The sequence below is a fragment of the Lolium rigidum genome, chromosome 5, assembly GCF_022539505.1.
Source record: "Lolium rigidum isolate FL_2022 chromosome 5, APGP_CSIRO_Lrig_0.1, whole genome shotgun sequence".
NCBI lineage: Eukaryota > Viridiplantae > Streptophyta > Magnoliopsida > Poales > Poaceae > Lolium > Lolium rigidum.
The window spans coordinates 69,071,544-69,088,185 of NC_061512.1; the positions used below are offsets into that span (position 1 = coordinate 69,071,544).

Here is a 16,642-nt window from a genome sequence, read left to right on the forward strand (position 1 = left end):
CGGTTATCTTTGAGAAGCCACGAGAAAGAAGCTACGGACACACCGAAGGCCTTGTACTTGCGAGGCTATATCAATGGGCAGCCTGTCAACAAGATGCTCGGTGGACACCGGAGCGGCGATCAACATTATGCCATACTCCATGCTACGTCGGTTGGGACGCTCTAGCTCGGATCTGATCAAGACCAATGTGACACCGAGCGATTTCAACGGCCAAGCATCCGACGCACAAGGTGTTACGAACGTGGATCCGACCGTAGGAAGAAAAACCATCCCTACGACGTTCTTTATTGTCGACAGCAAGAGCACCTATGCTGTCCTGCTAGGAAGAGATTGGATCCACGCCAACTGTTGCATTCCATCCACGATGCACCAATGCTTGATACAGTGGGATTGAGATGAAATAGAGGTCGTCCACGCAGATGATTCAGCCGAGATTTCGACGGCTGGCATGAACGTTTGGGAGACAACAGGCCAAGAGCCACTCTCGGGCATCAATTTGGACGATCGCGAGCGCATCGACGTGACGAAGGACGGGGTTAGGCTGGTCTTATCCACCGGTCTGACCGTGTAACAAGAGCAACATCTATGGACAAACGTGGCGATGCCGATCCATCTGATCGGCCCCAAGGATCTATGGAGGAACATCGCAAAGCCTTCATTGAGCGATTTAATCAACATGGAGGCCGATTCTAGCAATCGGCCAAAATTATCCTCACCATGCGTTCTCCCTGGGTTCAACGTCGATCTAATGGGCAATGGGTTTACGTCGGCTGATGAGCTGGAAGAAGTCAACACTGGTCCTAACAGAGCCGACGTTCACATATAGTGCCTTGGCTAACCACAGAGCCGATATCAGCAGTTACCTGGCAGAATCGGCTCGGGGGGCACCTAATCAGATGAACATGTGCGATACATGTGCAGCAAAAGTATTGGGGGCCGATAGAAAAATTGGCCAGTAATTTTTTTTTCACAAGGTACAGCCGATGCACAGACATCGACTTTAGAGCTAAGGAACAAAGCCGATGCACGGCCATCGACTCTAGTGCAAATTTCATGGGATCTACCAGTGGCGTGTTCAAGACACGAGGACCTCCAACTCTGTGCGCAAGGTTGCCAGTTCAGCAGTGCTGTCAGAGGAGTTTTGGGCGTACAAGACAACCTTGTCAGAGGGGTTTTGGTTTCTAAGCCGCTGGTGATCATCTGCAGTATCGGCTTTCGATGGAAGAAAAGGTGATCGATGGTGGCAAGTTTGGCTGGCTCTGCGTGTTGGGTTTCTGAGATTCGCTCGAATTTGGGTCCATTTGTCTGAACTACCGTCCTCGCCTTGACTGAGGCTCGGGGGGCAGCTGATTTGGTAGGCACTCTGTTTTTGGAAGCCGATTGGAGTGTCGTCGGCTGACCCTGCATCATAAACTTCTTCGAAAGTGGTGAGTTGTTGCAGAAGGAGGTCACCAGAGCTGCTGGAAGGAGCCTGAAAGGAAAGCCATCATCATCTACAGGGTCAGGGCCGTTTCTGTTGCTACAAAAAGATAGAGCAAGGCGCTATGTTCGGACAGCCAGGAGCGGTCAAGGATCACCTTCAGGCCAGAGACCATAGCGTGGGCATTGGATGATGTTACCCTTGGGTCCGTTTCAGTTGCGAACCTGTGCGATTTAACATCTGAGGTTCATATGGCCGGGGGTTGGATCTGTTCAAGCGGCGTTTTGGGGGTCTGAGTTTTGCTCTCTTGGACAAGTCACAGATTGCCATTTGGATAGACAATAGAGTTGGCTTTGCTCGCGTTTCATGGAAATGTCCGATGTGCTGCCATCGGCTCTTGATTTGCTGACTTATTTTAGCAATCGGCAAAATTGGTAAAAGGACAAGATCGGCTGAGAAATTTCTTCTTCATTAATAAGGAGGTTTTTTTACAATGAAGAGCCGATTGCTCGAGAAAGGAAGAACAAAAGAAGAGCCGATTGCTCAGGGACTACTAGTCCTTCATTACTAATCCTCGCTGGCCTCGTCGCCAGCATCGTAGCTGCCGTCGGCGCTGCTTCCGGAGAGGTCCTCGTCGCTGCTACCCCAGCCCTCGGCCGGAGCTTCTTCTTCCTCGTCATCATCATCGTCCTCGCTGTCCGCCCAAGCGCGGAAGCGCTTCGCCGGCGGATACCCAGGCGGAGGAGGAGGAATCATCCTCCTCCTCTTCTTCTTCTTCCTCTACTTCTTCTTCTTCCTCCTCCTCGTCGGAGGAGGTGGGGTTCGCCCAGGAGTGGAGGTCGTCTTCGCTCTCGCTCTTCGGCTCCCCTTCAATGAGGAACTCGAGGTCGTCCTCCCCATCGGTCGGAGGTAAGTCACCATCCGACCCGACGAGTGCTTCGGGTGGGCCTTCTGGCACATGGTCGAAGTTCCACTCCTGCTCGCTCGAGGAGGAAGATTGGAAAGAGAGGCCTGAAGAGATGGAGGAAGAGGAAGACATTGCTACAGGGAAAGAGGGTTTTTTGGGTGCCGATGGCCGGAACAGAGCAAGAGGATGAAGTGGCGAACCGTTCGGCACAGTTAAATAAAGGGGGTATAGTGGAGATTTAATGCCATTGCGGTTTCCGAGGGAGTGATGTTAAAGCTATCAAATCTTGCTGAGAAGTGGAAGTGGCAAGGCATCATGATGAAGGATACTGCGGCGGTTCTGCTCTGCCACGACATGACCCGACGAAGAAAAGCGGAGTGATTTTGGAATTGTCATTTCCAAAACCAGGGGGGCATGTGTTATCACCAGAATTTGACCGGATCAGAGGTGGGCCGCGACTACAGATGGGCTTGAAGAATATATATGGAAGAAATACATGAATCGGCCTTGTATACAAAGTTTGGGCTAGTTTGCCCGTGTATCTGTAACATAGTAGGATACGTGTCGGTTAGATAGAGTTTGGCTCGTGCACCGTTGGGATTATTCCCACGTTAGAAAGTCTACGGACTATAAATATGTATCTAGGGTTTATGAAATAAACAACAACCACGTTCACCACAAACCAATCTAGGCGCATCGCCAACTCCCTTGTCTCGAGGGTTTCTTCCGGTAAGCATCATGCTGCCTAGATCGCATCTTGCGATCTAGGCGATACACGTTTATTCGCTGTTCATGCGTTGCTCGTGCTGAAGCCTTGTTGATGGCGAGCAACGTAGTTATCATAGATGTTTCAGGGTTAGCATTGTTCATCGTATCATATGCTGTCGTCGTGCGACCCTTAGATGTCTAGCCGTCCTTACACCTATCTTGGGTGTAAGGGCGGCACCCCGCTTGATCATTATTTGGTAGATCCGATCCGTTATGATTGCTCCTTGTTCTTCAAGGATTAGTTTAATATCTGCATAGTTAGGCCTTACAAACGGGTTGAAGGATCCAGTGGCGCGTAGGGTGTAGTTTGCTAGCCCTAGACAGGATGTTCCGGGGATCAACTTCGTGTTGGTTTTTAGGCCTTGTCTAGGGTCGGTTTACGATCACCGTGCGTGGCCGCCAGGCTCAATCACGAGTAGGATGTTCCGATTATGTGGTGAAAACCCTAAATCGTAGTAGGTCGTTTTAGCTTTGTTTTGATCAAGCAGGACCACCATCTGATCGTACATCTCGTACGGATCATGGGTGGATTGGCTCCTTGAGCCGATTCACAGGACAACCTGAGAGCCGATCGAGGCTCGTATTTAATGTTTACGTGTATGCCATGCAGGAACTAAGCGAGGCACATCCAACACCTTCCTGACCAGGTATAGGTCAGGTGGCACGCCCTTGCATCAGCATCGGACGTGCGTGCCGGAGTCTTTGCGGGCCGTCGCTCGGAGGGGCCAGGGCCAGCCGCAGCCCTGGGAGCCTCCCGGCTCTACTGTGTTGCCCGTCGCTGCTCGCCGGTGGGTTTCTGACCGCAACACGCGGCCGCCGAGATCATCACCGGGGACGAAACCACTTGGGGCGAGGTCGGCGTGCAGTGCCGCGGTGAGGTCGAAGTAAATCCTCCGTGGCTCTCTAGCCTGGAGGAAGAAGATCCGTTGAAGCATCAAGCTCCAAGGTGAGAAGAGGCCCCATTGGCCAGACGTAGCAGCGGTGCAACCTCGCCGTTGCTGATGCTCTTCGCCAGAAGAAGCTTCGAGGGACACCCCTGGAACTCCAGATCTGGCCGTCTCCCGTCGCCGCCCACCACCACGGCGGCCGGATCTAGGAAAAACGGGTCGAAGGAGAGCTCCGTCGAGCTTATTGGGGGGAGGTGCAGAAGAAAACGCCCCGTCCATCTTCGGCTCCAACCAGCGGAGCAGCATGGGCAGGGAGGTCTCCACCACCGGCAGGGAGCAACTCGAAAGCTCCGGCCACCATAGCCTCCGGATACACGGCATGACGCCAGACCGGGATAACGCCAAACTATCTACCGAACTAGAACCTAGACTACTCTATACAGGGGGCCGGTCTCCTCTCTCCCGCCGCCTCCGGCCGGCTAGGCCGCTGGAGGGGAGAGGGAGAGGAGCCGGGGGGAGGGAGAAGACTTTCAAGGGATAAGGTTGAGGGAGAGCAGGGAGGGGGGAAATGAGCGCTCCTCTCCACTTCCAAATTGCTTTAAGTTTGTAGAAAAATACATATACATATAAAATATTAAATTCGTTTTATTACATTCATTCCACAATAAAATTTGATACTAAATAGATTTGATATTGTGGTTATTAAACTATCAATTTTTGTTTGTAGATATTAAAATATTTTTCTATAACTTAGGTTAAGCTAAGGGAAGTTTGACTTAAAACGAAAAATGAAAACACCAATTGATTCAGTACTCCCTCTGTTTTTATTAGATTGCGTTCTGGCTTTTTTTTTAAAGTCAAGCACTATCAACTTTGATCAAGATTGTAGTGAAAAATATCAACTAGAAATACACATAATTAAAATAGAGCTTATGGTGATTCTAAGTTTTACATTGTAGATATTGATATTGTTTTAAAATACAAATTTTACAAAGACATTGACTAAACTCAGAACATGAACTAATTGTAAATTGAGGGGGTACTCCGTATGTAAAACTCTTTGAATTTTCTTAGTACTAAACTGAAAAACTAAACTAAACCCCAAAGGGAGGGCCTCAACCGCTAAAATCCACAACCTCCATCTCCACTCTCTCTTCCTCTCCCTCCAGATCTCGCTCGCCATGGACCTCCTCGACGCGGGCCACCGCCACTCGTCAGAGCTCTCCGCCGCCGGCGCCGACATGGACGGCGCCTCCGTGCTCCCGCTCTCCGGAGCCGCCTACCAGCCCTACGTCTCCGAGCTCCTATCCTTCTCCATCGAGCGCCTCCACAAGGTACGCCCGCGAGTCCACTCCTCCCGCTTGCGGCGCTCCACAATCCTTACTACGATCGACGGTGGTAGTGATCTGGTGATGATTTGGTGGCGGTTTTCGTGTCGGCGCAGGAGCCGGAGCTGCTGCGGGTGGACGGGGAGCGGGTGCGGCGGCAGATGCAGGAGGTGGCGGTGGAGAACTACGCCGCCTTCATAGCCGCCTCCGAGGCGCTCTCCTTCGTCCGGGCGCAGCTCGAGGGCTTCGACAAGCACCTCGAGGCACTGGTAATGTCAGCTCATCTCAGCTCGTAGCATCGAAATTATTTGTTGCTTTATGTGGATGAGTAAGTAGATCTCAACTTAACTTTCCCTGTTGTGAGCAAAATCGAACAATGTCATGTTGAGTGATCCGATGAATGCTTCAATTTTGAGGTGGTAGTGATCTAGGAGAATAGCTAGTAGATCTCATTTTGATATTGCTGCAAGAAATGTGTGATGTAATTCTTTCTCCCTGTTTTTCTGGAAATGTGATTGTGCTGTCACTTATGAGTGGTAGAAATGCGTAATGAAACATTCCAAGTCTGTCCAATGTTGATCCTTCGGCTTGTTTAGTTCGTTTGTATCTCACTATTCACATGGGGGGTTTTTCTTCTCATATCCATCAACCATCGATTACATTTTACATGCACTTCATTGCCTATTTATAACTGTGTGGAGACGTATATCTGCCTGCTTGCTTATGAGTGGAATTGACTCCAATTTTAAATGTCAAAAATTAACTTTAGCTATTTGTTTGCCCGCAAATGTTTGCCTGCTTTCTTGTGTGGTTGAGAAATTTAACTAGCTCTTGTAAGCTATACATTCTAGCATTCTTCCGTAAACTGTTTGCTATATACTATATGCTCCTTATGTGATTGATTTTTATTGAATTCATATGTCCACATCTATATGCAATGCAAGAAAAAAAATGATCTAGTCCACATACAGATTAATTGATGCTTTGCACCTTGCTCTGAAAACCAGCACAATCTGTTTGTCTGTTGAATCAATGTTTCTCACTAAAAACTGCAAAATGGAAGTTATGTAAGTTGGGTTCATTTCGAACTACCAGCAGTAGAAGGTGAAATTGCTCACATGTTCCTCGTTATGCAGATTTTACATCATTCCAGTGCGATACTATATTCATACAAGATTTAGGCCATGCTGGAAGTAGGAAAATGAAATATTTGACAATATTGTTTTTTTTTATTATTGTAGGTAGAGGAGATACCAAATTTAACATCTGGTTGCACTGAGTTTGTCGAGTCCGCACATCAAATTTTGGAAGAGAGGAAGCTCAATCAGACATTACTAGCCAACCACAGTACCTTGCTTGACCTGCTTGAAATACCACAACTTATGGACACGTATGTGACATGTTCTGTTAGTGTTTCCGTAGGATATTTGGTTCATATTTGAGTTGACTGATGTTGTTGATGTTTCATTTGGTCGTTGGTTCACTTGGTTAGACTATAGACCCATATTCTTGTGCTGTACTGTATAGTTTCAAGTGTTCTATCAATTAATACGCTACCGCTTACAGATGCATACGGAATGGAAACTATGACGAGGCACTTGATCTAGAAGCTTTTGTTAGTAAAATTTCAAAGTTGCATCCAGAGTAAGTCAAGTTACAGAATACATGTTGTTGCCCATCATTCAATATAATTATAATTAACTATTTGCCATTTCATATGAAGTTTACCTGTCATCCAAGGATTAGCTGCTGAAGTCAAGAAGACTATACAGTCACTAATTTCACAGCTTCTCCAGAAACTCCGATCAAATATTCAGGTGATGATGTTGATCAACTAAACTTATAATGACTAGCACCATTTTCATATTTTACACTGGCAATGATTGTGCTGTGCTGTCTTCTTTGCTGTAAATATTATATTTTTAATGTAGTGGTAAATGTATTTCCTTGTGTTGTGTCATTCTTGCCCCAAATTGTTTGATCTGTCTACTCTCTTCAGCACATATGTATCTAAGTCTGGTCCATTTTATTGCCTACAGTATTTTAGTGTAGCGGTAAATGTATTTCCTTGTTTTGTGTCATTTCTTGCCCCAAATTGTTTGATCTGTCTACTCTCTTCAGCACATATGTATCTAAGTCTGGTCCATTTTATTGCCTACAGTTACCAGAATGCCTCCGTATTGTTGCACATCTGCGTCGTATTGGAGTGTTCAGCGAATCCGAATTGCGCTTACAGGTATTCTGAATGTTTCATGTGATTTTGATATAATTCTGGTTCAACTTTAGATACTGCTTTACTGTCAAATGTATGAGTGGTTCTTCTTGGTTAACATGTCTAAGTATCCTAGTTTTTGCAGTTCGTACATGTGTTGTAGAATCTGTTTTCTGTGAACCTTTTCTTTTTGTAGGTCATAACAGTAGTTAGAATGCAATTTGGTCGCTTTCACCTCCTAACTCTGATATAAGCTCTAGTTCCTGAGATGCAGGGAAGCATGGCTTTCTGGGATTCTTGATGATCTGGACCAAAGGAATGTATATGATTATCTGAAAGGCATGGTGAGTTGCCACAGGACGCATCTATTTGATGTTGTCAATCAATATCGAGCGATATTCAACAATGATAAATCGGGAAGTGAAGAGAACAGTGATGGTGGGCTGCTTTTCAGCTGGGCAATGCACCAAGTTAGTAATCACCTCACCACTCTTCAAGTTATGTTGCCAAATATAACGGAAGGTGGGTCTCTGTCAAACATTCTTGAACAGTGCATGGTGAGTATCTTGTTTTTGTTGCTGAGTAACAGTTCATAGTACAAATTTTATTACCAACAGTTTGAATACTTTTGTAATTTCTTATCACTGGATCATCTCGCAGTATTGTGCAATGGGCCTTGGCTTGGTTGGACTGGATTTCCGTGGTCTGCTTCCACCAATTTTCGAAAAGTAATTGGTATTTAATTATTAGAATATATTTTGTCTTTGCTGGAAAGGAGTTGTGTTTGCTGACGTTATCTGCTTCTTGCAGTGCGGTTTTGAATTTGTTCTCCAAGAATATGGGTACGGCGGTTGAGAATTTTCAGGTAAGCATTTGTATACCACGTGTTTTAGCTGTTGTGGCTATGCTATTTCGTTCTTCTCTAGATATGCATAGCATGAATTCATATTAGAAGGTCTTTGGTACTTTACTGAGTGGTTTGCTCTTTCGCATTATACTCTGCAATTCTCTAGACTCTTTCTCCTGCAAATATTAGTCTAGCACCATAACTGATGCCACTATAACATTTTCTAATCATGCTAGGTTGTCTTGGATTCACATCGTTGGGTTCCAATGCCATCTATTGGCTTTGTCACAAATGGAGTTGTGGATGATACTTCTGATGATGTGACACCACCTTCTGTTTTAATGGAACATCCACCTCTCGCAGTGTTTGTTAATGGTAAGTTTAACTTGTTTCAGGAATTAACTTGTAATCATGTGTTGACTCGAATGGTGTTAGTGAGCATACAAGTTGATATGTTCTTGTTTCAAACTCATGGTTGCAGGTGTTTCGGCAGCAATGAATGAGCTAAAACCATGTGCACCATTGAGCTTGAAGCATGTCCTTTCTCAGGAGGTGGTGAAAGGATTACAAGCAGTTTCTGAGTCCCTAGTCAGATACAATGCCATGCGGATGCTGCGGGGAAATGAGTCATCCCTTTTCATCTCACTTTGCCAGGCATTTATTGAGGTAACTTTAGCTTCATATATGATTAAGAACTACCTATGGAAATAGCAAAAGAAAAAAGTGCACTTATGCAAGGAAAGAAAACAGAATATGTTCAAGGCCTCAAACTCATCAGATCTAAATTACAGTCAGTAATATTTCTCTTTCAACTCAGAGAAGTCTGAAATATAAACTTCTCATCTCATCTCAGGTTGCATATCCTTATTGCGCTGCATGTTTTGGAAGATGCTATCCCAATGGAGGAACGCTGATCACAGAGTGCCGCAGCACATTCGATGCTGTCAGCCAGCTGTTGACCGTACCTTCAAGGTCAGGTTCTGGGATCAGCAGCATCGAAAGAAGGCAGTCAGGTGGCATTGAAAGAAGGCAGTCTGGAGGTATCGAAAGGAAGCAGCCTGTAGGCATCGATAGAAAGCAATCGGGAGGCATCGAGAGAAGGCAGTCGATTGAGAGTGCTGGGACTGCGGCCTCCGAGAATGGACATCTAACCGATGGCCCAGAGCCAGAGGTAACCAGCAATGCCGGAGCCACTGTGGCACCATCTGGGGCTAACACACAAACAGATGTACCCACAAACGCATAGCTTGGACCTCGTTTACGGGGTCTATCGAAGTCCTGGTTATCTTCGGGCAGCAAGGAGCCGTTGCTGCAAGATTATGCTCATCGACAGTTTGGTTCTTACTTTTGCCCGTGGTCTCAGTGTACACAAGAATCTCATCTCAGAGTGTTTGGTGTTGATCTGTACAATACACCATTGAAATTTTAGCTGTGCATGTCTAGCCCATACCTAGGTGTTGTAGATGGAAGATTGTTTCATACTGACGACAATAAGTTGATAATATCAAGCGAGCGCCCTACACTGTTGAGGAATTCCCATTGTTGACTGCACATTTGATCATGAAGGTTCTTTGCTCTGTGAGCTGGCTTGGCCGTTTTTTTTGGCAATCTATTTGGAACAAGGAAATATTGCTTGGGACAATCCAATTTATGTAACGGTTTGGGAGAAATATTCACTTGTTTCTTCGTTGTCTGCATCTTCTTCTTTTTTTTTAATAAAAAAATCCCAGTCAAAATTTTACACCTTTAAAGATTAACATGAGGGAGGAGATGCAAGAGTGCAAGCAAATGGATCTTCATCTCCTTGAATGAATGGACGAATAAAGAACAGAAGAGGGTAGAGGAGGAAGAATGGCGCTTGCAAGTTGCAAGAAAAATGAAACGGAAGAAGATGGATCTCCGTCTCTGCTGGCGTGCCGGCCGGTACCAAGTACCAAGGCGTGCGTGCGACCCATGCCATGTGCACGCACACCTCATCATCCCCTTTATCTTCTTTGACAAGTTGGACATCGACTGATCAACGAATCAGCGCCATAATGGCGCTCCTTGATAAATCTTGACAAACAACATTGCAGTTGGTAGCTGCGTAGGACTGGCCTAACATAACAGTGTTCGCCACCTGAATTCCGCTGTTCAAATTCGTTCTGTCCTGAATCGAGGAAATGCATACGGGGGTTTGGCACCGACGAGAGCGCTTGGAAATCGTCCCTACTAAAAAAGTGTATTAATCCTTTTTTTGTCGATACATTGGTTTGAAGATCATAAATGAGAGGGCGTAGGGTGTATTGTTCGTGTGTTGCACCTACTTGTTCTGTTCAAATTCATAACAAAGGTTATGTGAACTATTCACATTGTGTGTGTATATTAGTCTATTTTTTTGGTGGTACCTAAGCTCTGCTTGAGGGACAATCATGCTTTATTCATTAATTAAACGAACAAATTAGACTGAAGAGCACGAACAATAAAGATATCTGAGACAGCCAAAAGTTGAATCAAAGTTCCGAGTTGGCCTCTCTAGATCTATCTTTTGGATCTGAACTTTTCCCAATTAAAAATGTTTGAGTTCATAAAATATGTTACGTGAAATATTCATACATCTCTATTTACTTGTAATTTTTGATTTTCAAGTTCACCTTCTCATATTCAATTTTAAAATCAACATATTCTTTTTTACTATTTCCTCCGATCTAGTATTGGTGGAAGTATACTCGGGAGGTGTGTCAATTAATCTGGGCGAGAGGGAGTACACACTGTCACCCTTCCGGGAAACTGTCATTTGCAACTAGTTGCACCCGTTCAGATATTACACTTAGAAGTTTTCAAAAAGTACGAAAATAAATCTAGAACGTATATTATGTTGTGCATTATGCGTCCGTGAAGTTTCATCAAATATTTGAAAATGTCTGGGCTGCAGAAAAAAGACAAATGATATGCGAATCTATGCACTTTGATTTTTTTTCCATAGGTCACATATGATCATATTTTGGAATATATATGGACAAGACACAACATAACCCGTGTCCACGATTTTATTTCACAATTTTTAAAAACACAAAAAATGCGACATCCAATGATAGGGTGCAGGCGCAACTAGTTGCGGAATATCCGCACCCCACTCTTCGCAAGTTTTGGAAGTTTTTCTCGTTACATCACTTCCATAAAAATATATCAAAATTCCTATCCACAATTTATGAGATCATAGGTGGGCAGTTAGCAATTAAGGCAGCGGGCGCAGCCCTGGACTTGCCGCTGACGCCCTTTCCTCTTCCCAAGGAGTCGGACTAATAAAAAACCGGCGCCATAGCTCCTTTGGCCGCCTTCTCCATCATATTGCCCATTTTTACAACCCTGCCATCCACTCCTCCCCGTTCCCCACCACCACCATCCTCTCGCCGCCGCCGCCGGCGATGGGAGGAACGCACTTCCCCGCCGACGACGCCGCCCACGAGCTCACCGTCGACGCGTACGGGGACCGCCGCGACGTCGGCAAGATGGAGCACGGGTTAGGCCGCACCCCCTCTCTCTCTCGCCCTCCCCCGCCATTTTTGCTGCGATTCGTTCGTCTCGGCGATCCAATTCGCTCGATTCCGCGCGTGCCCCGTCTTCCCCCTGCCGTCTGGCGCGTCCCGCTGTTGCGGTTTCGGTCCTTCGCTTGCCTTGGTCCGCTGGGCTCCTCCCGTGTCTCGTGATCCGTCGCTGGGCTCCCTTCCGACAAGTTCCGTCTGGCGGCGCCGATTCTGATCCCCGCCCCCTTTTTTTTTGACCGCGCAGGTGCGAGCATTACCGGCGGAGATGCAAAATCGTGGCGCCGTGCTGCAAGGAGGTCTTCTCCTGCCGCCACTGCCACAACGACGCCACGGTACGCTACTGGTTCTCTTCTGCTCACCGCCGTCGCGTGCGTGACTGTTAGCTTGTTCATCCATGTAGGTAGAAGGTAACCCACCATGCTCGTGCGGTTATCACCGCTCGCTCGGTTTAGTGTTTCACTGTTATCATCGCCTGCTTTCGTTTGTGCCGAGCCAAAGGAAAATATAGGGTTAGTAGTTCGTGCCTGAAAGGAACATCAAGTCTTCCATGGCATCCTCACAGGTTAAGTTGGTTAGGTCGATATTGAATCGATATTTTAGTACGGCTATATGATTGTGGTGGGTTTTAATTTTGATTTTGCTCTTTTAATCCTTTCGAGCAACTAGTTTGGTTGAAACTTGTGCATCCTAAGTCGCCACCTGAAATTTCAGTGACTGGTATGTGGTATGATGTAATCTTCAGGGTCCTGGCAAAACAAATGCAGAAACACAAGCTTTTTTCCGACTGAAGGAGCCCAAGCTCCCAGTTCCATTTACAAAACCAGAGTATCACATCATGTTTTAGGAGCCTGAAATTAAAACAGCAACCACTCCCTGTCCAGCACCAAAAACCGGCACGCCAGCACAAAACCTAGCTTTTCGAGTTACAGAATTACATCTCAAACATCTAAGCAACTTTGAAAGTGTCATGCGAAGCAAACTCCTTCAGCCGCTGTCCAGCCTCCGGGTCACTGTCACCAGCCATGTTTTGCGCTTAAGGCTTCGGATGCCACGGCCCGACAGCATGCCCTTCTGCAGCCCAGACCAGTATTCCTGCCACCGGCACTAGGAGAAATCAATGTTAGATGGTTCTCGTAGAGCCATTTTCTTAATATAGCTCTGTTTCTCATTCTGTGAATAGACCAACAAACTGCAGATACTCCTTTTGCCACCATACGTCTCTCCTTGCTCTGGAATTGTTGCAACCAGCCGTTACTCAATTTCTCAAGGAACCTAGGTGCATTGCTTAAACCGAACCGGACACCACTGTAGAAACATAAGCTAGTCTTCTTAATAGATTAAACTTTAAGTTAGCAACAGGGAACTTGGTACTTCTGACTTGACAGTTACTCATAGTGTTGGGGTTTTAACATTTTCCCTTGGAGAAATAAACTGTTATATATCTATAGTTTGTATAGAGCAGCTAATGAGCAATAAACTGCATTTATTGTGTTTAACTAAGTTTAGTGGTGTCGTCTTCATTGCAGGCTTTGGGGGATCGGCATAGTATATGTCGCCAGGATGTCGAAAAAGTACACCTCTCACCACCTTTCTTGTTCTGTTCAATCAGTAGACTTCATTAGGTTCAGAAATTACGAATGATCGGTTTCCTTCTTTGCTACAGGTAGTATGTCTGCTCTGTAATACTGAACAACAGGTATGACTTGAACACTACAAACTATTTTAATTGTCAACCATGTCACATGGGATGTCTTTCTGCTCAAACTAATTCTCTCTTTCTTGTTCAGGTGTCACAAGTGTGCATAAGCTGTGGAGTCAATATGGGAGAATACTTCTGTGATGTATGCAAGTTTTATGATGATGACGTAGGTCTCATTTTTGTTTACTATGGTTATGCACTTAGTGTGGTTCCTGTGAGCTGATGCATTGTCTTCTGCTGCAGACAGAGAAAGGGCAGTACCATTGCTATGATTGTGGCATATGCAGGTGTGCATTAAATACCATCTTTCACGTGCACATTATTAAGCATTATTATTAAGCAAAGTACTAACCCTGTATCTATTTAATTCAACCAGGGTTGGTGGCAAGGAAAACTACTTCCACTGTGCAAAGTGTGGTATGCTTTGATTATTTTGGCTTTGTGTAACTGTTGCTCCTGACACATGATGCAGTAGCGTAATTACTTTTCCTGAAGCTGTTCTTCTTCCTGCTGGAACTGGAAGTTGACCTTTTTGTTGTATCTATAATGGATCATGCCTTAATAATCATGTGGACCAACTGATGATAATCTAATGAGCCTAATAGTATACAATTTATGAGTCCACTATATCAGTCTTAAACTCTTAATGAGTCCGCTATCTAGTCTTAAATTGTAATGTCTTGGTTATAGAAAGTTTGGCGATGAACAAAATGACCCTGTATAAGTTGCAAAGTTGTCTTGGTTCACTTGGAAACCTGTGGGCCATACATACGATGTGTATTAAGCATTCTTATTGTGTAATACTCATATCAATAAGTTAAGTTCCTCAACTATTTGTTCTGCAATAAATAGGGTCTTGCTACGCTGTTGCATTGCGTGATAACCATCAGTGTGTGGAGGACTCAATGAGACAGAACTGCCCAATCTGTTATGAGGTAACATCCAGAACTTGTACCGTTTCACTTATTGGAACTGTGGAGATTTTAAAAGTGGAATTTCCTGTGTAGTATCTATTCGATTCATTAAAAGGGACAAGAGTTCTTACCTGTGGACACACGATGCACATGGATTGTTTTTCTGAGATGGTGGAACATAATAAGTAAATCCCTTCGCTTCTTTTAATCTGGACGTATCTGTGTGCTCAGTTATTCTTTTTTTTTAACCTCTGATGCTATGGCATTTGTAGTAACTTTTATTGGCTTATGATGCTACAGATACAGTTGTCCAATATGCTCGAAGACAGCTCTTGACATGACGCTTCCCTGGGGCATGTTGGATCAAGAGGTATACCATTTATTTTCTAAATGTTAGATATTACAGGTGTGCATTAGAAGCAACATTGTGTGTTCCGAAAGCACACTGCTGTGCAAGACAAAACGTGTTCCACCAGGAAACAGATAGAAGAATGCATATGACAGTCACTCCACAAGTATTCATCATATTCGGACTTTGTGATGCATTGATGCGCTTGACAGCTCTTAATATTTGGATATATTTTGGAGCGTGCTTGAGTAACAGATTTTTTTTTCTATTGTAGATTGAAGCAACAATTATGCCTCCTGTATACCGTTACAAGGTATTTTCTTGTTACTGAACTATATAGTCCAACAGATATGGTTTGCATTGCCAAACTGTTATATGCTAGCGCACGAGCCAATGCTATGTTCCTCATTGATATATACATATATGCATGCAAACCATCTTCACTGGGCACACTTTCAGAACCCACCTGGAAACTTTTTTCTGCCACTGGCTATATTTACAAATTAGCTATTACACAGAAGTATATCCCCTTTGAAAGCATGAGAAGACCATTTTCATGCCAACTCTCATACATTAGTCAGAGTTTTTATGGGATACATTAGTCGATTTAGGCTAACAGTGGTCTGTCCTTTTGCATGTCTAGGTTTGGGTTCTTTGCAATGACTGCAATAAAGTCTCAGAGGTGGACTTCCACGTGATTGGCCACAAGTGCAGCCACTGCAGTTCATACAACACTCGATCGACGTCACGGCCTGCAGATTTATCAGAAAGCAGTTCCCCGTCGACAACAGACTCATCCGAAAACAACTTGTAGAGAGATTATGTCCTGCTGGTGTCTTACCTGGTCTGCGCAAGCAATGCCAGACCACATACACATAGAAGAAGAAGCATTGTTTTGCGGCATTGCCCGACTAGTGTCAGCTCCACCCTTGGGCTCTTGCTACTTTACCATTCTACCAAGATTCAATTCATCTCCTGAATCGCAGCTACTAGTGTATTACTGCCGCAAGAGAACAGTCGTTGTTGTGATCACCTGGATGTATGTCCTACATATATGTATAACAACACCACCACTTTATATATCTCTGTGGGCGATGCCCAGCATCATATATTCTTCAGGAGTTGAATTCGACGCTACTGCAATGAATGGAATTTTGGTATACTGCTGCCGTAAGATCTCTGATTGTATCAATCTCAAAATTCGAGAAAAGTATGAGATCTACATGAACATACACCAAAATTTCCTCTGTATGTAACACATTGTGGAATCAATCCAAATCATTACCACAAATTTGACTAAGATTGAGAGATGCAATTCTTAATAGCACAGAAATCACGATGACATCTTGCAAGAAAGACATGCATGCAAACTTGGGGTGTCCTCTCATGGTGAAGGTGAAAGGATGATGATAGCGACAGATAGAGATATTACCTGGCATCAGTTGCTGTCCATGTCCAGAACAGGGATCTAAATCCTTAAAAACTGGGTGAGAATAGAGGACAGAACATGATATGTTAGTATCTAATGAGACCGCACACTGATTTGACGTGGATGGTATTGGTTTTTGTCATGGTTTCAGGTAATTTAGGCATGCACATCGTGCTCATGCATATCGAACAATAAAGAGCCAAGGCATAAGATCCTCTTAGGTGTCGGCATATCAAGGCTGGCATATGTACAGCAGCAATGTAGCTAGGTTAGGTCTTGTGGTGCACATGTAAAAGCATATTGTCAAAGAATTAATCGTGTATAGACAGTGCTGTTAAAATGCACACACTTTCGC

At 44.8% G+C, this 16,642-nt stretch overlaps 2 protein-coding genes across 2 annotated transcripts; both read left to right on the forward strand.

Annotated features, from left to right (window-relative positions):
• Positions 1-5,147: 5,147 nt before the first annotated feature.
• On the forward strand, positions 5,148-9,902 carry LOC124658393 (conserved oligomeric Golgi complex subunit 8). Its single transcript, XM_047196736.1, has 12 exons — positions 5,148-5,316; positions 5,427-5,579; positions 6,552-6,700; positions 6,877-6,954; positions 7,034-7,127; positions 7,472-7,546; positions 7,783-8,079; positions 8,183-8,250; positions 8,333-8,387; positions 8,606-8,744; positions 8,851-9,035; positions 9,223-9,902. The coding sequence occupies exons 1-12, from the start codon at positions 5,164-5,166 to the stop codon at positions 9,613-9,615; spliced, it is 1,839 nt and encodes a 612-aa protein (XP_047052692.1). The 5' UTR covers positions 5,148-5,163; the 3' UTR covers positions 9,616-9,902.
• A 1,855-nt stretch (positions 9,903-11,757) lies between these two features.
• Positions 11,758-15,969, forward strand: LOC124658394 (E3 ubiquitin-protein ligase MIEL1-like). The gene is made up of 12 exons (XM_047196737.1): positions 11,758-11,871; positions 12,141-12,228; positions 13,423-13,467; positions 13,560-13,592; positions 13,684-13,761; positions 13,839-13,882; positions 13,972-14,012; positions 14,448-14,530; positions 14,603-14,694; positions 14,810-14,879; positions 15,133-15,171; positions 15,502-15,969. The coding sequence occupies exons 1-12, from the start codon at positions 11,777-11,779 to the stop codon at positions 15,670-15,672; spliced, it is 879 nt and encodes a 292-aa protein (XP_047052693.1). The 5' UTR covers positions 11,758-11,776; the 3' UTR covers positions 15,673-15,969.
• Positions 15,970-16,642: the final 673 nt, after the last annotated feature.